This window comes from Mesoplodon mirus (assembly GCF_964341445.2).
Source record: "Mesoplodon mirus genome assembly, chromosome: 14".
Lineage (NCBI taxonomy): Eukaryota > Metazoa > Chordata > Mammalia > Artiodactyla > Ziphiidae > Mesoplodon > Mesoplodon mirus.
This window is the reverse complement of record NC_138990.1, coordinates 24,073,341-24,096,258: the sequence shown is the minus strand read 5'-3', so window position 1 is coordinate 24,096,258 and position 22,918 is coordinate 24,073,341. Positions and strand designations below refer to the sequence as shown.

At 44.0% G+C, this 22,918-nt stretch overlaps 2 protein-coding genes and 1 long non-coding RNA gene across 10 annotated transcripts in view; all 3 read right to left on the bottom strand.

Moving 5' to 3' along the window:
• Window positions 1–15,394, bottom strand: part of CCDC138 (coiled-coil domain containing 138) — a gene marked incomplete at its 5' end in the record, with an annotated part of 54,212 nt that extends 38,818 nt beyond the window's left edge. For 3 of the 4 annotated variants that reach the window (XM_082643090.1, XM_082643092.1, XM_082643093.1), the window contains 3 exons: window positions 1,936–2,055; window positions 4,330–4,488; window positions 15,302–15,394. In XM_082643090.1, the coding sequence (XP_082499216.1) occupies window positions 1,936–2,055; window positions 4,330–4,488; window positions 15,302–15,394 (372 nt within the window). Of the gene's footprint in view, window positions 1–1,935; window positions 2,056–4,329; window positions 4,489–14,171; window positions 14,297–14,763; window positions 14,822–15,011; window positions 15,044–15,301 lie in introns of those variants that run through there. The other variant, XM_082643091.1, reaches the window with a different exon arrangement.
• On the bottom strand, window positions 9,746–12,132 carry LOC309815978. Its single transcript, XR_014295941.1, has 2 exons — window positions 12,095–12,132; window positions 9,746–10,359 (listed from the first exon to the last, which is right to left on the bottom strand). It is a non-coding gene; the product is annotated as an uncharacterized lncRNA (long non-coding RNA).
• Window positions 15,395–16,972: 1,578 nt separating the features above from the next.
• LOC309815974 (E3 SUMO-protein ligase RanBP2) overlaps window positions 16,973–22,918 on the bottom strand; it is a 49,561-nt gene continuing 43,615 nt past the window's right edge. For all 5 annotated transcript variants that reach the window (XM_082643088.1, XM_082643084.1, XM_082643086.1 and 2 more), the window contains 4 exons: window positions 19,511–19,656; window positions 18,309–18,582; window positions 17,857–18,182; window positions 16,973–17,485 (listed from right to left, as the gene is read on the bottom strand). In XM_082643088.1, the coding sequence (XP_082499214.1) occupies window positions 17,180–17,485; window positions 17,857–18,182; window positions 18,309–18,582; window positions 19,511–19,656 (1,052 nt within the window). In that variant the 3' untranslated portion in view covers window positions 16,973–17,179. The remainder of the gene's footprint in view (window positions 17,486–17,856; window positions 18,183–18,308; window positions 18,583–19,510; window positions 19,657–22,918) is intronic.

Sequence of the window (22,918 nt, the reverse complement as noted above, 5' to 3'; positions counted from 1 at the left end):
TAAAAATTCTTGCATCTGTACTCATGGGAGACTGGCTTGCATTTTTTTGTTTCTTGTAATGTTCTTGACAGGTTTAGTTTCAAGGTTATGCTGGCCTCATACAACAAGAAAGGGAGCATTTCTCTTTTTCTGTTTATGTAAATAAGGTACATGATATTTCCTCCTTAAAAGTTAGCCATTAGGGACTTCCTTGGTGGTGCAGTGGTTGGGAGTCCGCCTGCAGATGCAGGGGACGCGGGTTCGGGCCCTGGTCTGGGAGGATCCCACATGCCGCGGAGCTCGTGCGCAACAACTGCTGAGCCTGCGCTCTGGGGCCCGCGAGCCACAACTACTGAGCCCGCGTGCCGCGACTGCTGCAGCCCACGCGCCTGGAGCCCAAGCTCTGCAGCAAGAGAGGCCACCGCGGGGAGAAGCCCACGCACGGCAAGGAAGAGTGGCCCCCGCTCGCCGCAACTAGAGAAAGCCTGCGCAGCAACGAAGACCCAATGTAACCAAAAATAAATAAATTAAAAAAAAAAAAAAGTTAGCCATTAGTCTTACTGCTCCTTCTTTGAAGGTAAGGTGTCTTATTTTTCTCTGATTTTATCTTTATCTAAAGTCTTCGTGTCTTAAAATAGCATGCCTATATGGTTTTCCTCAATACTTACCCTGCTTAGGGTTAACAGAATTTCTTAGAATCTACAGGTTGGCATCTTTCACCAGCTTTGGATATCACCTCTTCACATATTACATTTTTGTCTTATTAAGTACTTTTGGAACTCCCGTGTTAAACTTCTTCATTATGTCCCACATGCCTCTCTTGTGAATTTTCCAACCTTTCCCCACTCCTATCAATAGGTTCAAACTCGTAGTAATGCACAATTCCCGTCACCGCACACTCATCAAACACACGCAGGATTATCAAGGCTTATATCCACCTAAGAGACAGGTATGGGCAACAATGCACCTATATACTAGCAGTTAAAGAAGCCCTTCTCAGAAAAGAGTGCTCGCCGAGGCTGTGATGGGAAAAAGCAGTCTCCCCAGGATAAGGAGGCTTCCAGACAACAGTGAGTCAAGGTCACACGCTAACTGTGGGAGGTTAGACCTGATTCAGAGAAGCCAGAGCATCAGGTCAAGTGAGAAATGGGGGACCTAGTTATCACTGCCAAGGGGAAAGTCTGTAACAAGTAGTGAAGAACACACAGCTAGCCAAGGGATTCCAGGAGCCCAGTTCTCTCTCAGAGTACAAGCTCACCAACATGTTGGAATCCACGAAGTTCCCCAGCCCAAGGCCTTAACCACTAAAGTGACAAGCTTTACCCGCTTCTGCTCATCTATGCTTCCCTCCCCACGAACACACACAATCACTCTCCTGTCCCTCTTCCACAGAGCCCTTCACTTCCACATCTTTCAGGCAAAAACTGGCAAAGGGAAGTGAAAAAAAAAAGTACAACGCATAAGAATTTGGTGCACCTTGAGTATTATTAAGCACGGTAAACCACAGCACTTACATACATAAGGGCAGTGCACTGTGACACAGTGGGCATGAGCTCACACTCCCCAGCACAGGATCAACACATCACAGACACTCCAAAAATAAAGAGGGGTGTGTGACAGCAGGTACAAGAACAGCACAAAGCTACAAGTAAGCGCCTAAAGCACCCAGGTTAGCAGGTTTTCTTTTGCTTGTTTTTAATCTAGTCATTGTTCTTAATAGTTTAAAAAATTTCAAGCTGTCAAACATCTCAGCTGGTTGTCAGAACAGATGATGAGAAACCAAGGGCTTAAGAATACTTTATTTATATTTGGAAGTATTTTATAATAAAGGTAACAAATAAAGATAATCAAGGTTTTCTCTAGCCAGAATATGTTCTAAGATTTTGACTTACAATTTGTTAATCTATATAGTTCTAAGAATGTCTTATAATCTAATATAGATAAAATAGGTCTTACCTGTTTTTTTAAGCTATCATTCAATTCTTTCAATGCATCAAAAGAGGACCTTAGCCTCCTGCTTTCTTTATTTCTTTCCTTAAGAACTTCAGTTAAGTGCTCAACTTCTGCATCATGTTGCTAGGAGGGAAAAAATACAGATTCCATGTCACTAATGCCACTGAACATAAATTAATTAAAAATTAAAACTCCTTGAATCACACGGACTTTAATCAGTGTATTTAAGCATAATGACTAATATTGCAAATGATTTATAAAAACTGTATAATCAACCAAACTAATAACAAAGCATTAAAAGCATATGTTAAATACCTATTAAAACATATTACATTTAGTTAGCAATAAGGCTACTTTCTGCTTCTGCTCAGAAAAATCCACAACAGAAACACACTGAAATAATTTCTATTTGACATCATGGAATGATAAAATAATGAAGGATTTCTGATCCTTTTCAAGAGACTAGTTAATTATTCATAGCTTTGTGAATTAAAATTTAAGGTTTAAATTACCCTTGTGGAGTAGAAGAAATATTCCATAGACAGAACAAACTAATTTCTTGTTCTCATAAATTAGCTAAAATTGTACATCTCAAAAAACGTAAATACATAATAAAATTTCCTGAGCCCCAAACTATTCGACTTTCCTTAACCAGTTTTATAATGATTAAAATCAATTTCCCCTCTAATTCCATTTAAATGAGAGCAATTTTAGATTTAAATTGTGAATACTTATATAGTTTCTTTCACCTTGTACTCTCAAATTTATGCGTAATGTATTAAAACAAGCAAGTTTCCACAGGAAATCAAGAAACTGAGTTAATTTCCTTCTTTTAAGTAATCATCTAGGTTCCATTAAAATAAAGCAGTTAGCTTTATACTTATTACAAGTACCAAACAGACAAATCCAAAGAGAAAAAAATCAAGGCTAAAACTGGGATGGAGAGCGCTGAGAATCCAAGCATTCATTCTTTTGCCCTGTTTAAAAATCCAAGCTTGTGAAAAAAATTAGCTTTATGCAACTTTATTATTACATTAAATGACTCCTTAAATAACTTAGGATATGGTCACAAATACTATATGTATTTTAAAAATTAGATTAACATTCTCACTGTACAAATCTTCCACCTCCAGAAGAGATTAAAAATGTATGACATGGGTTCCATTTACAGAGGGATAAACCCACTGCACTCTGCCTCTCTTACAGATTACAACTAATTACAACTAAAAACCGTACACAAAACACAAAAAGCAACTACCCAAGGAATGTCAAAGGGAAACGAAAGCAGGGAAGAGTAGAAAGGAGGGAAAACCTGGAGAAGAAACCATCAAGGGGCTGAAGTTTCCTGGGTTTCCTTTTCCCTTGCAGTCTTGCCCCAGGGCAGGCCCCGGACACTGCTAATCGGAGAGAAACTGCTTTTCAGGGCTGGGAAACCAGGAAGAGGGGACCCCAGGAGCCAAGGAATGTGCTCAAATCTGGATCAGCCCTGAGCCGGCGAAAGCAGCAGAGCAAAGGGGCAGAGACAGGAGTTCAGTTTAAAAACAGCCCCACTGCGCGTAGGCACCTTAAAGACCCAGAGCATCACAGCAAAGGCTGAGAACCCCCAGCGGTGCCTGCATGACAGGCTCCAGAGCAACAGCACAGGCTTTGGAAACCGAGCGAGGGGGGCACAGTCCACACGGTGAAAAAACATTCAGCCTCAACCCACTGGGCTCACTGCTTAAGAAATGAATACATAAAACCAGCATTCTCCAGAGTGTTATGAAAGGATCCAGAATCTATACAAAATTAATAATATCCAAAAGGTCCCGAAGACAATCCCAAACTCGCTGCATATACAAAGAACCAGAAAAATGTGATTAGGTTTCAAGAAAAATGCCAACCCTTAGGTGATCTGGGGTGGGATTTTTAACTGAATTCCAAATGCCAATGAATGCAAATGGAAAGACAGAAATTCTCATGAGAAAAATTGAAAATAATTGGAAAATTTAGAACTTTAAAATGCCAGAAATAAAAAAATTCTCTAGACGAGCTCAACTGCAACATGGAAATGAAAGAAGACACTGTGATCCTGTGATCAAATCTGAAGGATGCCCAAGAAAAGGACTGGAGAGAGGAACAGCCTCAGAAACCTGCGAGGTGACAGCAAAGTGGGGGGGGGGGTGCTTGCTGGGGGGTGCGGGGAGGTGGTGGGGGACGGACAGTCATTCTGAGGCGATTCATAGCACGGAAGAAGGACTTAGGGTGTTGGCTCTTGATTTTTGCAACCCACCTTCAACTGGTCCAGGAGAAAATGTGAGGGCGGGGAGGCTGAGCAAATGTGCAAATGCAAACGAGCAGGGAGCCCAAACCAGAGGAGAAAGGCCCTGCACGCTAAAGTCAGCGCCATGCACTTACCTCCTTCAAGATCTGGAACCTTGTAAGAACCTCTTCTTTGACACCTTTAATTTTATTCAAGGCACTTTCATGTCTGAAAACCAGCTCTTCTCTCTCAGCCAGAAAACGTTCTCGCTTTTGAAGCTCTTCAGCAAATTCCTGTTGTGCTGCAGTTTCACACTGTATAGAAAGGGCAGAGTTTAGTGTTTTTCAGAAGCACACATACAAGCGGTACAAGTGAAAGTCTCATTCATTGAGATGGCAGCTCAATCGAACGGCGTTTCGGACGCACGGGAACCAAGTGAGCGCAGACGCAGCAACAACCAGACAGGCATGCAGGTGACCCTGTACTTTGCAGGATCCACCAGTGAGATTCCACCGTGAGGACTCGAGAGAATTTGGGGTGCAAGCAAGGTGAGCACCGCGGAGCTCCCCGCGCCCGCCGGGATGCCCTCCACCCCTCCCCTTCCCATCGCCTGGGCTGCCCTCCAGCCACCTTCCCTGCCCCGACGCCACCAGTTGAGCTCCCCTGGAGAAGAAAGCCTCACACCTGAAGAGGCGCTCCTGTGCGGCCCAGAAATCCTCTCCCACCTCCCCGCATTCCCCACGGCGCCTATGCAAACCTTCTCCACCCTCCACCCTGAATCCATCACCTGCTCCAGCCTCTGTGCAGGCAGCCTGGTCTCTGCCTTCACAGGGGAACAGAAGACAGTGCGAGGACACAGCCTTACAAAGGGAGGCTGGCCTCCCACTGCCTCTGCCTCCCGGGGAGACTGCCGCCACGCACTGCTCTACTATTTCCAACACTCCCGTCGCATCAGAAATGAAATATCTCTGGACCCCGCCCACTGGCCTCCCCTCCTCACAGACTTCTTTAAAATGTTGTCTACGTTTGCTGAGCCCTCTTGACATCCCAGTCACTCCTGGACATACTGATACTTTCATCTGGCCTCAACCCACGTCCCCTACTGAACCAGCTGCCCAACCACTGAACCCGCAGGTCCCGCTCCAGCCCTGGTTTCACACGTCGCACACTCTGGTCCCCTCCTTCCTCGCCTCCCTGACACCACCTCCTCCGGGTCCCCTTTCCCCGCCACGGGCTCTACTCCCTCCACTGTCCTTAAATTACTGCTGCTCCTCAAGACTGGGGATTAAGCTGCTTTCTTCCTCCATACTTTCTCTGCTTGGTTCCATCCACCCAGGGGCTAAAAGCACTGCGTACGCAACTCACTGTTTCCGAAGTGCGGTGCTCAGCTCTTTCTCCCGAGCTCCAGACTCAAGTCCAAACTGCCTACTAACATCCCCACCTGTGTGCTTTCAGGTAGCACAAAATACTCATGTCCAAAATTGAAATCAATTAGCCATCAGGGGAATGCAAATCAAAACCACGAGACAGCACTTCACATCCACTAGGATGGCCAGAATCAAAAAGACAGAGAGAAACTGGAATCCCTGTGCAGCACTGGTGGGATGTAAAACGATGCAGTCGTTTTGGAAAACAGTCTGACGGGTCCTCAAAGAGTGAGACACACAGGGCTACCATACGACCCAGCAATTCCACACTCAGGAGAGATGAAAGCACATGTCCACGCAAACCTTAAACACGAGTGTTCACAGCCGCATCAGTCGCAATAGCCAAAAAAGTGGAAGCAACCCGAATGTCCACCAATTGATGAATGGATAAAGGAAATGTGGAACATCCTTACAATGGAATATTATTCAACAATAAAAAGGAGCAAAGTACTGATACATGCTGCAACATGGATAAACCTTGAAAACACCACGCTAAGTGAAAGAAGCCAGTTACCTCATGCTTATATGCAACAGACTTACTACATATTTATATGAAAAATCCAAAACAGGCAAATCCTGTAGATTAGTGGTGACCTAAGGCTGAGGTGAGTATGGGAGACATGAGCACAGACATGCAATGGGTAAGGGGGTTTCCTACTGGGATAATGAAAATGTTCTAAAATTGGCTGGGGTGATGGCCAGTGTAACTCTTTGAGTATACTAAAAATAAATGAATTGTACACTTTAAAAAAAATTAAAGAGGCCCTTCCACCATGTGATGACACAGCAAGAAGACGCTGTCTATGAACCCGGAAGCGGGCTCTCATCAGACCCTGACCTGCTGCTTCCTGCAGTGCCTGGCAGGCCCTGTGAAGGTACACCTCCCTCCTCCCCTTTCCTGGGATGGCTCACGTTCAGGCTCTCCTCTGACCGCCAGTTCTGGACGCAGAAGCTTTCCGCACAGGACCAGCCTCCCCTTTGAACACCCAGCGAGGCCTCAGTCCCAGCGGTTCCTGAGGCACATGGATGAAGCCCTCAGAGGGATGGGTTCTACTACAATCACTGGAAGAGTCCCCATAATCAGTCAAACACTGGCAGAAACTTGCTGGAAACTTTTCATCTTAGCAGATGATGAAAGCCAAAAAATTCTAATATGCTGCTTATGTTGTCTGATTAACAAAGAACCACAGAATTCTGGAGAATTGAAACTGAACTCCTGGACACAGGCTTGTTACCTCGTGTACTCTCAAGGTCTTTAGGTTTGCACTGTAGATTACTATCCTGGTTGGCTTAAAAATACGGTTTTATCATTAGTGTCTAAACTCGGAGAGAATCACGTTAATGGACTCAACACTCAAAGGCAGAAAATACAAACTACAACATCACTGAGACACCCATCAGATCACGGGGAAAAAAGAGCACCAGGATGCTGCCGACAGGAACACAGGTGAACGGGCACTACTCCCCCGGAGGACCACGTGGCGCTCGTGCTGCCTTTCCTCACGGGCTGGGGAGCAAACAGAGCTGCCTGCTGGGCACACTCCACCTTGCTGTGCATCTACACAGAAACAGATAAAGTCCTGTTGGTGTATTTATAGGCTGGAATACAAAATGGCAATTAAAATCAACAAACTAGATCTACATTTTCCACATACGTAAATCTCAAAAATGTAATAATAATGAAGCATGGGAAGTTGTAAAAAGATATCCACAATGTGTCATTACATAAAATTTTAAAACACTCAAAAACAACGCATACATACGAATACATAAAGGGTTTAGTTAAAACATAACACAAATGATCCCACACTGGCTTTAGGGGAGAGCTTTATCCTGGGAAGAGAGGAAATGGGATGGGAGACGGGTGCTTCACCTATAATTGAAACGCTTTACTTTTTTAAAAATATCAAATAGAAATATTAATAAAATGTTAAAATACTAAAATATGGGCAACAGGCACACTGCTGATGTTTTTCTACATGCTGTATTTTATTTTATTTTTTTATTTTTTTATTTTTTGCTGTACGCGGGCCTCTCACTGCTGTGGCCTCTCCCGTTGCGGAGCACAGGCTCCGGACACACAGGCTCCGCGGCCATGGCTCGCGGGCCCAGCCGCTCCGCGGCATGTGGGATCTTCCGGGATCGGGGCACGAACCCGTGTCCCCTGCATCGGCAGGCGGACTCTCAACCACTGCGCCACCAGGGAAGCCCCATGCTGTATTTTATAAATAAAACTTATACAGGGAATTCCCTGGTGGTCCACTGGTTAAGACTCTGTGCTTCCACTGCAGGGGGCAAAGGTTCGATCCCTGGTCGGGGATAATAAGATCCTGCATGTCACGTGGTGCAGCCAAAAAATACAATGTTAAAAAAGAAAACAAATAAAAAACGAAAATACAGTGTTACCTAGTAAAATAAAGAAAATGAAGAAATTATTTCCTGCACAAAAACTTAGAATTTTTTAAAAAATGGAATTAATTAATCCTCTCCTTCTCTAGTTTTGTTCCCTCTCTCAGCAAAAAGCAGCCCATTTCCAATACCCAAAACACTGACCTGCATTTCCCCTGAACTACAAGCCTGTTGCACATCTCCCAAACTGAAACAATCTCCAAGACCTTCTGATCCCCCCCTGGTTCCCCTCCACCCCCAGGGCCCTCACCCTAGCCCAGGGCACTGCTCCACCTCGTCACACTGCACCCGCTCCAGACCTCACCTACTGACCGCGTGAGACCTGTATCTCCATTTAACTCTCAAACCTGATCCTTTCCAGATGAAAATCTCGATCTTTCTCCCTAAATCCATTCTTCCTCCAAGTGGTACAAACCAGAAACGCGGGAATCATCCTCAACACCTTATTCTCTCTGCACCATATCCAACACATCACCCCAAGTCCAAAATAAACCTCCAACCTACTCAGTTCTGTTTCTCTGCCGCCATCCCACTCCGAGTCACCAGTATCCCTCACCGGGACCACTGCAGTAGAATACCCTATCTAGGCTATCAACTTCCACACCCGTCCCCTCCAATCCATTTATTTAAGCAACTCTGCAGAGTCACCTGCTACATTTCCCTTGAATGAGTGTTACCAGGCCTCAGGGGCTTCTCATAACAGAACGTCTGTCTACTATGGACCTTTTTCACTGAGCTAAACGCTACCCAACCTTCAGCGTCTGACTTCAGTGTTATTTTCTTAGAAATACCTTGCCTGGTCTCTCAGTCCACTCCAATCAGGTGTTCATATTATAACTATATTATTCACTAAAATTTGTACAACTGTAACTACATGGGCACTTATGCATCACTTCTCATAAGCTATGTATGGCAAGGACCATATACTCTATTTACTTCTATATACTCAGCATTTAGCATCAAAAAGCATATTAACAGGTGTTCAAATATTTGTTGAATGAATGATATCACACAGCATAACAAAAATGTATGTTTAGGGCTTCCCTGGTGGCGCAGTGGTTGAGAGTCTGCCTGCCAATGCAGGGGACACAGGTTCGTGCCCCGGTCCGGGAGGATCCCACATGCCGCGGAGCGGCTGGGCCCATGAGCCATGGCCGCTGAGCCTGCGCGTCCGGAGCCTGTGCTCCGCAACGGGAGAGGCCACAACAGTGAGAGGCCCGCGTACCGCAAAAAAAAAAAATGTATGTTTAACGACAACACGATAAAAGACCACAAAGTAGTTTTTTAAATCAGATTAAACTGCAGATTAATTAAACCAGATTAACCCACTGTACTTCATTTTTTAAATTAACTATTTATATCTTTATTGTGTTTGCTATACATGTTAGCTATGGCCTTAGAACCCTTACTCTTTTTTACCCTGTGAAGTACGGTCGAAGGCATCTTCCTAACACACTGGCTTCACCCTGGCGCTCCTCGGCCTGAGCTGTCCGCATCTTCTCCCCCGACAGGCTGGTGACCTCACAGCCTGATAAAGCCTCCTTCGGAAGTGTCTCACCTCCAACTCCATGTACCAAGAATGTCCTCCCCTGCTCCTGTCCTCTTGAACTTCTGCCTCTCTGTCAAGTTACCACACTAAGTCTCTCCCTGAGCTTTCCCCCAGCGATTTTAGGCCAAAATAATCTTCTGAAATGCTACAGTAATTATGATCTGAATTATTTAGACAAAATGATACTGGCTTTTAAAAAGTGTTTATTTCATGTGTCTAAAAATATATTTCCAACCAGAAGAATTTCAAATAGAAATTGTTATTACATATACTTCTGCTTCCTTCTGTACTCCCACACAGTGGATGCTTGAGAAAGACATGAATTACATCCTTTAGAGACGAAGAAGATAAAGGCCGCTGTTCTGAACTGAATTCTGGTGAGAGCTGACAGGAGAAATTTTCACATACAGGTATTTAAAACAATGAATCTAGAACACCTACTTCAAAAAGCATACTTTACCAGCAAATTGCTTTATTTCTTCAGTAAGGATGGGATGGAAATAAACACTTAACTAACACAATTAAAACGCAACACCTGTGTTCACGTTTCCTCAATGCTCGGCGCTGACAACACCAACATTTCCGGACCCTCGGTTCAGCCTGAGGGCTCACCTGAAGTTTCTGGTATATCTGGAGTAACTCAACATAGATCTGGTTGACCTGACGTGGAAGCACACCCTGCTTGTTTGAAGCTCTGGATGCTGGGGAGCTGACACGTTTCGAAGGAGAGTCACTAGCGTCACTGCAACAGTCAGTCCAGTTCCTTGAATCTGAGGCCAAATTAGTTGGCCCAGCAACTGCTAAGAAAATTAAACTTAAATTAAAAACTTAATTTATAGTTTTAAATATCCTCATAGTATTGTTAAAAAGTTTCAAGGACTATATGCAGAGAGAAAGAATGATATAGCAAACAGTTAACATTTAGAAAATTTGGATGAAGGCCACACAGGAATTCTTTGTGGTCTTTTTGCAACTTCTCTATAAATCTGAGATTACTTCAAAGATGAGTGCGCGAAAGCACTTATGCCTAGGCCAAGAAATGGAAAGTTACCCCAGAAACCCCGGAGCACATGCCCTTCTCTCCCTCACACCAAAGTAACCACTAACCCAAATACAGTGTTCATCACTGTTTCACTTCTTTTTAATTTTTACTACTTATATTTTACAAATTGTTTGTTTTGCCTATCTTTAAACTTTATATAACGTCTGTAGTTAAATAATCATATAATTACATAACCTCTATAACCTCCCCCGGTAAATAACACGTTCCTGTATTAACGATGGCGGCAGGTCCACCACCCTCCACTGCTTCACCTGTGCTGTGCTTTTTGCGCACGGACACCTGAGCGGTGCTGCCTGCACAGAGGCCAGGCGGCCCTGCAGCTGGCTCCTGGCGCCCACGGTGAGCGCTCCCCCGGGGCACATGACTAGCAGCGACACTGCAGGGTTTCCGGGTACGCATGCAGAGCCAACTGTGCGGCGCCCAAAGCTAGCCAGCTCCCCTGACAGCAGTGGAGGGCGAGGCCCTGCTGCTTCGCTCCTCGCCAGCACTGAGCTATCAGAACGCACGCTCCGCTAATCCCGAGTACTGTGGTTTTCCCCTGCGTTGGCCTCCAGCTGCCCCGGCTTTAAGAAGGGCTCTCCCACAGTACTCCCCGTCTTGGACAGACTGGGGAGCCAAGACAAAAAGTAGGAGCATTTAAAAAGGAAAGCGTCTCCCTTCCCTCACTCAGCAGACGCCCTTCAAGGGGCGACACCCTCTCTGGGCTCCCATCCCCCCAGCACCGGCCTGAAGACTCCTTAGTTCTGTCAGCCTTTACACACGCTCAGCATGTGTTCAATGGTCATCCGTGGGAAAATCCACCGCACAGCAGGAAACACAAGCCGGCAGTATTCTTCATGCTCCTCGCACACTGAGATGAATCAGGAAGAGGATGGAGCAGCGAGTGTCCTGTGTGTGTCGGAGACGCAGAGGCTCCCGGGGGCAGCCAGGTCCTGCGGCCAAGAGGGGAGGGCACCACCCCGGCTGCCTCTTTTCCTGAAATCCTGGCAAAACTAGGATAGGCAGCCAGGTACACAGAGAGCAACTACTGGCTCAGGGCCAAAGGAAGCCAGACCTCAAGTGATCTGGACTATTTTCCTAAAATGTTTAAGGAATAGCCACCCGCTACCATAATTTTACTCACTTCCTAAGAAACAGTGGCATGAAAAAGAACTGAAGAAATTATAAAAATATTCAGTTGATTATTAAGCGCTCTTGATAAACTCTGAGAGTGTAGAAATTCTACTGGAAAATCATGAAGTTTATTTTTTCTTCTCCTTTAGCTTAATGACAAGCACAGTAACCAGCTCATGGATTACAAAAATCCAGGACACAGAAATACAGACCCCTGAGAACCAGGGTTATTACTATGGGGTAAGCTTTATGTGCCCTACTTGACAGAGTTACTGTTTAAATGACTGTTCTAAAATGAGTATTTCTCTTACTTTGTTTATCTCTTTAAAAGACTGCTTGTTTATTTCGGAGGTACTAACCCTATGATCATTCCCAATGAACTCTTCTTCTGTTTCCCGTTGTTTTAAATCTTGAAAAGAATCCAGTTCATCATCTAGGCTTTAAAAAAAATTCTATCAGAGCATTCTGGAAGATTCCTATAGCATTTAAAGCAGGTGAGACTGCTTTTCAAATATTAACAGTGTAACAACTGTGAAAAATGTAACAAGTAAACATGTTTAAAAAAGCAAAAGGAAAAATTGTAAAGTACTAATCACTGATGCTGAAAACTCACTACAAAGATCCTTCTACACATTCAAACAGGCTCAACTGCAAACTGCACACCCTGAAAACACTCCACACTTCTCCTTCTGACCCCGGATGCTGCCGTGCGGCAGACCTGACAGGCACTGCTTTCTCTAATTGTAACTAAGAGAACTAGTGTTTAAGGTGAGAAAACGGAACCCTAAAGTTCAATTAACTGACAGGTGACATAACCAGCAAAAGGTGAAGCAGAACTAGAATCCCAGGTGTTCTCTCCAAAAAGATCATCTGAACGTTGACATTTCCAGACCAGTGCTGTTCAAAGAGAATATACTGCAAGTCACAAAAGATAATTTAAAATTTTGGGGAATTCCCTGGCAGTCCAGTGGTTAAGACTCTGTGCTCTCACTGCCGACGGCCCGGGGTTCAATCTCCAATCGGGGAACTAAGATCCCGCAAGCCTCTCGGTGCCACAAGAAGAAAAAACAAAATTCTAACAGCCACATTGAAAACATAAAAAGACATGAAATTTTAACAATATACTATATTTAACCCAGTATATCTAAAAGACTGTCATTTTAACATACAATCAATATTTTAAAATAAGACATTTTACATTCTTTTATCCATCTTTAAAATCAGCTGTGTATTTTATACTCACAGCACATCTCAATTCAGACCAGCCCCATCTCAAGAATTCAACAGACACCTGCAGCCTGTGCTGGGCAGCTCTAAGACTCCACACTAGATCACAACTAGGGACTGTGGAAAAACTGTCCAATGTTAGAAACGGTCACAGTCCACAAGCTTCAACTTGTAACTTGAAATTACACCCAGACTGCTTACCTTAACGATGATAAAACTATTAGTTAAATATATGAAAATAATTTCCATGAATTCATAATTAACTTCCAGCAATTTTCTCTTTCCTTCCTCTATATTCGATCAACCCCATGTCCAAATCCTGACTCCCGATCAACTAGGTGACTGTGTGAGCGCCAAAGGAATCAGCAGTAACAGTAATGATGATAAATAGCGGTGCATCTGAGTGCTTCTCTACGTACTGAGCACTGTTCTAAGTCCTTTACATAGATTAATTCGTTTAATCAGAGAATGAAGCAATTCAAACTCCAAAATATCAATCACGTTAACAACAGATACTTTAGGCACAATTTTCTTCTTTTCTCTCCACAATTACCCCAACGTTTCATTTTGTACACGTACACATCTTTATGGTTTAACGTTATTTCAAAATGTCTGCTCCCTCTCGATACCTAAGCATTTTCTTCTGCCACATATTTTTGGCATTAATACTATTCAACTTAGAACTTTATTGCACCTTAGCTTCCATTGTTTTTACAGTGGTTTTACCCAGAGTAAAATCTCTTCTACAAAACTGCTGACCCCTCACAGCCCAGCACCACATCATACATATACTGTAGGCATTGATACCAACTCCCTGGGCTGAATTCTTCCATCTCTCTCTCTGCTACCTGGAACACAGTGCTCACCACACCAGGAGACACACGACACAGACTGAGTTAATACCGCCGCCTAACAAACTTATACTCGTTTTTACCCTAATTCCTTATTTAATAAAAAAAAGGGGGGGTAGCAAGGTCTTCATTTGGGTCCTGGATGAAGAGCCATCTATCACACAGTGTAAGTAACTTTGCATTATGCCAGCAAACACGATGCTAGGTTTGTGCTTTTATCAAATTCTCAGTAACAATCAGTCAGTTTCTCCAACCACTCAGTAGGCTCCTCTCAGAGAAAAGCAAACACACAGGCAGCCCCTGACCCTCCTTAGTTTCCAGAGATGCCCAGGGGAGGCCCGAGCAGGACTCGGGGTACCTTGCCAACTGACAGTCCCGCGCTTGAGGGCACCACGGGGGGATGCGGGGCCGCGCCTCCTCTCATCAGAGTAACATCTCAGCGCGGACCAGCTTCATCTCCGCGTGAGCAGAAACCGAAGTCCTCTGTGAACAGGAAGGAAGACTGCAGAGGCTGCTCACTAAGGTCAGATATCAACGACCTCATTCTCGACCCCGAAACGTAGGAGAACAAAGCTACGTACCGATTTCCTGTCTGTGTGTCTCCCTAATGCAGACTTCCAGAAAACAGGCATCAAGTCTGCTCTTCAAACAGCACTGACGTTCATCCCCGCCCCCCGGCACGTGACGCCGGCAATAACGCGGGGAAGCAAGCAGAGCAGGTGCCTCTAACCCCGTTCTATGGGTCGGAACGCAGGAACTCCCCGAACGTTCAGAATCCGCCCTCCTTCCACCTCGTCACGACATCCCGCCAGTGCCCAAACGTTCAACACTTTATTTCTCCCCTTTATACACTTCAAGCATTAAACGCTGCGCAATAAACTACATCTGCTTCGGTGAAAAAAAGAGCGAGCGCCTCCCGAGCCGCGCGGACACCCGGCCCGCCGCCCTACCTGGGGTGCGGGGAGGCCGCCGCCGCCGCTCCGCCACGTCCGGCCGCCGGCGCCCGGGCTGAAAGAGAGCGACGGAGAGGTGACCGGGGCGGGCCGGGCCGCCCGGCGCCCCCGCCCCGCACAACCGGCCTGATCCCGGGTCCCCGCCCCCGCCCCGGCGCAGCGCCCCCTCCCTGCCGCTCCGACACGCGCGCCGGGTGCGCGCACAGAGGCGGCCACCGCGGATCCACCGGGCCGCGCGCCCACACCTTTCGGCGTGAAACCGGCTCGGACTCGCCGCTACGGGGCGGGACCGAGGCGGTTCCAACCCGCACGCAAGTCACAGCCGGGAACGCCTGCCACGCATCTGCGCGCTGACGTGCACGGCCCCTCCCGCTCCCGGTGCCCGCCGAGAGCACCCTCCTCACAAGTGCACACACGCACGCCGCCGCCGCCCCCGCCGCCGCCGCCAGGGGCCTTGCCTCGCGCCCACGCTCCGACCCGCAGATCCGGCGACCCGGGGACTTGGCATGGGCCGACAGGCAGGGCAGGACCTCACCTCGGCGGGGCAGCCACCCCTCACGCCGTAGCGGCTTTTGAGGACCTCCACCATCAGGTCCTGCCCGGGCGGCTTCACCACCATCGGCTCCATGGCCGCGGCCGCCGTCGTCTCCCTGGCAACGGCGCGCGGCCGGGCGGGGCGAGCGCAGCGGATTTGCGCCGTGACGCACGGCGCGCCGCGCCGCCGCCGTCTCCCTGGCAAAGGCGCAGCCGCTGGCGCAGGTCCATGCTCCCGGGTCGTCGGGGCGCGTTGGGGGCCGGCGCGCGGGACTCTCACGTTTTCCTTTCCTTCCCGATGGTCGCGCCGAGGGGAAGTCCGCGCGGGTCCATCTCATAAGCGCTCGAACCCATCGGAAGCAGCTGTGAGACACTAATCCTGGAGAAGTCGGTTTCGCCCAAAGCATTCGTTACCAAGCTTGAGTCCACAGTTGTAATCTTTAGGGCGCCTCCGAGTGCCTCCCGCAGCCTGGAATCCCTCGGGAGGCGCCCCGAAACGTGACAGGCACGTGTCCCCGCCAAGCAGCCGCGCGCCCACCCCGCATCCACACACACCCACACTCGGAGGGTCGGGGCCGTCCCCCGCTCCCGGCACACGGACCCCACGTGACCCCCGCACTACGGGCGGTCAGCAGGTGCTGTCCCAGGACAGCCTGTTTCCAAACCCCAAACGGCGCGACACCCCCACTGCCTCACCACCCAAAATGAGGCAGCTCCGCTGGAAAGAACCCCGGAGGGCAGAAGGCACCGCCGGCAGTGGTTGGAATACGCAAAATGTGCTCTCCCGCGGTGCTGTGGTGCGACACGAGTAGGCTGATGAGAAGGTCCCCCTTTTTCTTTTGACACTAGCCATTTCCAAGTAAGTTTTCAGTGTATACCCAACTGGAAAACAGTCCTCTCCTTGGGAGCTCTGGAAATTAGGTGGCAGTTTAAGTTTACGGATCTTTAATTATCTCCTTACTTTGGTTCCAGAATGAAAAAACTAGATGCACAAGTAATGAATATTTTAAATGTCAGGGCTGTTAACAATTGTCACTTTATTTTTGCTACAAAATTCACCAGAAAAAGGTACTGCAACAATCTAGTATAAACCAAATCTTTAACCAAAGAACATGGTATAGACCTTTTAAAAATACTCATACTTTATCACAGTAACTGCAAGGAAAGATTCAAGTTCTATCAGAACCAAATGCAGTTTGAGGTAGTAGAAACAGATGACAGGTTTTTTAAAAACTCTAAATACTCACTCAAAATGTAAAAATTAATTTAATCCCTTGGGAAGAACACAGGAAGCTACGTAACATTTTAAGGAAAGAAGGTACTCCGTTAGCTATACAGGAGGTGCAAGAATTCATAGAAGAGCACTTTGGTTAAGTCTCTACCCTCAGGCGCTGCCCACTCACAAGTGAATCTTTATTCATAAATGAGCACACCAATAGTGAAAATTACCAAATACATTCCAAATCTGAAATAAAAACTATCCAAGTCATGGTCCCTTTATCCAAACAGTAAGTATGTCCATGCAGGAAGTCTATTATCTTAGAAGAAACTAAAATTGCATATATCATATTCCTTCAATAGTTTGAGAAGGTCTATTGCTTTTAACAAGATTAGTATTACTCCATTTTAATACAAATATGTCAGGAGTACATAAACACAAGTACACCTGAAATACACCAGTGTTTAAACTTTTATTTCACACCATGCAAGGTCAATTATAACACATGAAAAAGTGACAACAGCTATAAGCTGCAATTTTGTATTTATACATTGGAAATGTCCATTTTCAAAAGCTGAACATAATTACCATGTTGTCTTAACAGCCAGGCTTCAATTCAACTGTTTATACAGGTAAAATCTACTATGAAAAACAATGATTTTATATCTGTCCACATTCTGTGATAATAATTCTTCGACTAACAGACCCTTTAGGAGAACCAAAGGATTCAATCTTTTTCACAGTATCCATACCATCTTTAACAAACCCAAATACTACATGCTTAAAGTCCAAATGCTCTGCTTTTTTCAGTGTTATGAAAAATTGAGAATTATTGGTATCCTGGCCTCGATTGGCCATGGATAGTAAGCCAGGACTGGTATGTTTCACATCAAAATTTTCATCTTCAAATTTATCTCCATAAATGGACCATCCTCCTGTTCCATCGTGTTTGGTGATATCTCCCCCCTGAAAAAAAGATTTCAATTAACAGGAATCCCAAATAAAATGTTAAAAATACATATACAACTAACCACTAAAGGGTAGGTCCTAAACACCCAGCTTCTTTGAGAATGCAGTCTGAAAACTAAGAAATACCCACTTGTGAAAGAAGACAAAAAATGAAAAGATCTTTTTCCCACCCTTGATTTCTAGCAGGTTCAAGGCATTAAAAATATGAACCGTTTTAGGCTGAAAGTTCTTGTGGGGACAGAAGCTGGGGGTGTGGAAATGCTAAAGAAGTCTAAAGAAAATTATAAGTAAGGAGAAACACCCAAATTTCCCAAGTTGGTGTGCTGCACTTTTCTACACACCCATTGTGATGTACAGTTAAGACTTACTTGGCAAACAAAATCTGGAATCACTCTGTGAAAAATGGAGTTCTTGAAACCAAAGCCCTTCTCTCCAGTGCACAGTGCTCTGAAGTTCTCAGCAGTTTGAGGAACAATGTTTGAAAATAATTCCATGGTTATACGTCCCAGAGGCTCATCATCTGCGCAAACATCAAAAAACACCACAGGATTTGTCTCCTTTGCTCTCGGTGATACCTGTTCTTCCTGGAGTTTCAATAAATTCTGTTGACATTCTTCAAATTTTTTCTTAAAACACTCAGCCATTTCTTTAGTTTTAAATCTCACTGCAAGCTGTTCCACTTTGGCTTCTCCATCTATTAAACAACAAACAACACAGTGACCTTTGTGTTATAATAACTGTTACAAATTGTTTTATGTATTTGTTATCAATTTTAGAAAAATCCCCAAACCAGAAAGTAGCATTTGAGTGTAGAGCTCACCAGCATAATCTGAGGCAGTCCAAACTAAAGCATTGTTGGAAACATTCAAGGGTTTCAGTTCCATTGTTTTGGTGATGACGTGGTTTGCACACACTTTGAGCACCTGGTCTCTTCTCATCAGGACCCGGTAGTAATTCTTCATCGTGTGCCAGAGGATCTTCATGTCTCCAACCCCACGCTCCTTCCACTGACTGGCCTCTCGATCCCACCTGTAAAGTTTGGCTCTCTCTTTAAATAAAATTTCTTCATCTTCTTCTCCAGATTTTACTTCTACCTGTGACAGGAGATGAAATTATCTCTAAGCTGCTGCTTATAAAATATTCCATAACAAATTCCAAGATCCAAATTCCTGAAGACACTGGCATGAACAGAATTTGAAAACAGTTAACATCCTAGGGTTACAAATACATCTGATTTGGATGAGGCAGGAAAAATTTGTCATTACACATTTTCCTCTTATGTAACATTCTTCCTCATTTTGGAAACTAAATACATTCTTTCACAGGAGAGGTTTCAAAAAAATGCTTGTTCTTAAAGAAAGATTATCTACTGATTGAGGTTGAAACTGATAAAAGTAATTTGCCTAAAACATTCTTGTCCAGAAAAAGTTCAATTTACTTTTTATTGAAAGGACTGTGGCAAATGAGAGATTAGATGTTGGTTGGGGTTTTTTTTTTTTTTTTGCCCCTAGAATTACATTACTGAAAACAAACATGAAAAAATTAAGTTCTTCCCAAAGATTTCATATAGAATTTACCAAATAACACTTGTATGTAAATTTCTTTAAAAAGACTATTTGAGGGCTTCCCTGGTGGCGCAGTGGTTGAGAGTCAGCCTGCCGATGCAGGGGACACGGGTTCATGCCCCGGTCCGGGAAGATCCCACATGCCGTGGAGCGGCTGGGCCCGTGAGCCATGTCCGCTGAGCCTGCGCGTCCGGAGCCTGTGCTCCGCGACGGGAGAGGCCACAGCAGTGAGAGGCCCGCGTAACACACACACACACACACGCACACACACACACGCACACACACGACTATTTGAACTTAAAGGCTGAACTTCTAATAAAGAGCTTCCATTTGAAACGGTCAATGTTCTGAAAGAAATGCAATGCAAATAAAGGCCAGCCCTACAAATCAAGCCCACGTCAAGTTTTAAACTTAAAATGTGACGTTATTAGTAAGGTTTTCACTCTTTAATATTTACCTCTGGTAATGACACTATTGGTTCAAAATGGATATCTTCATTATGAACTACCTCTTCATCACTACCATCTTCATCTTCGCCAACTTTACTGGCTGACTGTGCTCCGAACACAGCTGCTCCAGTATTTGCCCACTGGAAATTTTTATCTGATGAATAAATTAGGATACTTAAACAGTGGTATCTATTTTAATAAGCTCTTAATCCCAGTTAGATTACTTTATCAATGAATCTAATTTCCAATGATGTAACATACTTCTAATAAAAATGTTTAAACTTGTACTCTTCTGGCATGTTAAACTCATGTGGCGAGTACACAGGACTTTTAGTAACGTTTATGCCTGGATATACAGATAGGGTCTAGGATTGTCGGAGCCTTAGGTCTTCATGACACTAAACTACAGAAGAACTTTCAGTAATGATGCAGGTTCTTAATTAAAAGTACATACGTTGAAACTCTGAAAACCCAGCTCAGCTCCAAAGGTAGTTCATTTCATAAAACATTCTATCACATGAAAAATATAACTTTTGAACCTAAACATGTTCCCAAAGAAGCCAAATCTGCTACTTCCATATTAGCCGAAGTAGACTAAACACGTTTATAACTTCTCTACTTCAACTTCCTCCTAAGGTACTAGGGCTGGAGCTTAAACTTCTTGGCCAGGTGGCACTGGCAGCCTTGGGAGAAGCTGACCCCCACTGTCCTCAAGCAATACTAGGCTTAACTTAGTTAAGGGGTGAAAAGGGTCCCCACTCCCACGCAGAGGAACAAAGACTTTTACTCTCCCTCACAGGGAGAAGGTGAAAACTAAACGTGAAAACTAAAAGCTTCTTCACCCGCATCTCGAATGTGAGGACCCAACCTGCTAATACATTCCCCACTATCTTAGGGGAAAGAAACCTCCCAACTCTTCATCACTTGCTGACAAAAATCACTGCTCTCTAATCCTACATCTGATGCAAAAACTCAGGAGAAGGCAAAAATGTCATGGATCAGTTAAAAACTCAGCACCCTGAAGAAAGAACAAAATGAGTGTCTAAAGCAGTAACTCCTAAGCAAGGTTTAATGGGGAGAAAAAAACAGGAAACAAGAAAAAAAATTCTTAAGAAGATACAGCAAAAGAATGCTCTGAAACAAGAAGAGCACAATCTCGGGTTGTGTGTGGGGCTTCCTGAGAACAGTAACCACAGATCTACATGATACACAGGCGTAGGGCTCAAAAATAACTGGCTCAGAACTCCCAAGCAGAAAAAAAATTTAAATTACCCCAATACCCTGAGAGGTATGGCAGAGAGTCTCAAAATTCCTCTGAAGCAATGGTTCTTAACACTGGGTGCATGTTAAAATCACACCAACAGCTTCTGTAAAATACCAATGCCTGGGCCGCAGGCCCAGAGAGCCCAACATAACTATCAGGTGTTTCTTTTTTCTTTAAAAAGCTCCCAAGAAATTCTAATATGAAGCCAAGAGTTGAAAACCACTGTTCTAAAGGGACAGAAGAAAGAACTTATACAGTAGGAGTATAAAGATGTGCACACATCAGTAATATCAACTTAACAACAACTGTGCTCTAGATAACAGTACCTAGGAAGCTTCCACTCTGTGTCCAGGTTTAATGAAAACATTACAGAATCTCAAGGAAATAAGATAAAATGTCAAACCACAGACAAAGGGGAGCAGCAGATAAACAGGTGTTCCTTGTGTTCTCTTAGTTTCCATATGAAATATTACACAAAAGACAGGGAGGGACTGACAGACCTGCCTGTGAAGAGGACTTTCAGGAGAAGACGGGATAAAAAAGGAACAAAAGAAAACATGAAACAAAAATAAAATGAACAGATGAAGAAAAAGTAATCACCACAGAAATAACACATAACAGAAGAGGAGGAAAGGATTAAAAAAAAAAAAGACTCCTCGTAGCTTAAAACCAACCAAAACAAAAAGTTTAAGATCAGAAAGGTCCACACAATGCCAGAAATAAGTTTAAAAAACAAAAAAACATTCTGGTGAAATTGATTACCTTAAAAAAATTTTTTTAATCCCACAAGCTCTTAATCAAAGAAGGCAAGATGAAATTCTAAAATATTAAAAAAACTTACAGTAGTGTGAAAATTCCCCATGAAAAGCTATGAAATTGATTCCAGGGGACTTTAGTTTCAAAATGCTATTCTGTGCTTACTAGCACAATCTAAATTAAATAAAGCAGGCATTCAACATGCAAGAAAACTAATGATAATTTAAAGGAAAGTAGTGACAAAATCTGAAGATAAATAAAAAACATAAACAAAAGAACTGATAAAACCAAAAGCTACTTCTTTGAAAAGACAAAGCACAAATTCCTGTCAGATCTAAGAACAAAACAAGAAGTGTAGTTTAAAAAAGAGCTTGGTAAATAATCTCACGGAAAAAGGAGTGAACATCAGCAAATAATACTCAGGGAGAGCCTCCCACACAGCATGAGTCTTGCCTACCTCACACTTTATTGTACAGTACTGATGGAGTACTTTGAAAAAGGTATACCAAGTATCAAGCAACCTAACACATCAATTTTTATTTGGCTTTTTATTTGTGGATAATTATACCCACTATACTGTTGTATTTGTTGACCTATGACCCTGTGACTTCAGGCTACTTATTAATAAATTAAAAATAAAGTAACCTGACATCAGTGAAGCTATGAATTCCAACATAACGTAGCATCTGAAGGTAATTTCTAAAAGTTTTATATGTGTTTCCATAAGTGACAGGAACTGTGTTTTTTTTGTTTTTTGTTTTGCTGATTGGCTAAACCCAGTGTTAGTGAAACAAGTAAAAATATGAGAGAGGGAAGAACACTATTCTGAATTAGATTAATCATGTAATAAGTATGTATCTTCAATAAAATTTATTTGACAAACCAAGCATCTTGTTCAATTTAGGTGGTGCTATAATCAGATACATGAAAGCTATCTTAAGAATGAGAAAACATGCTAATTGTTTCAAGCTTTTGAAACAATCAAGGAAACGGATTATTTTCTACAAATGATACCCAAATGGACCAAAAATAGAAAAAAATCACTGGAAAAGATGGGAAAGCTCACCAGTTATAAATGAGCACAACCCTTATATTAAAAAGCACAATCAAGGATATTGCAAAAATAAAAAACTGCAAAATCATCTCCTTAAAAATTACTGATGCACAAATCTTGAAATATTAGTAAATCAAAAGTATAACTAAAAGAACAATGTGCCAGTCCCAAGGTTATTCCAAAACTGGAGTGACGGTTCTGCATTTCAGGATGAGGAAGACTAGCACCATGAGTTACAATGAATGAAGAGAAAATTCTTATGGTTATATTAATAATAGCAAAAGTAGCAATAAAACAGAGGCCCTTCCTTTATTACAACACTAGACAGCTGGAGGGCAGGCT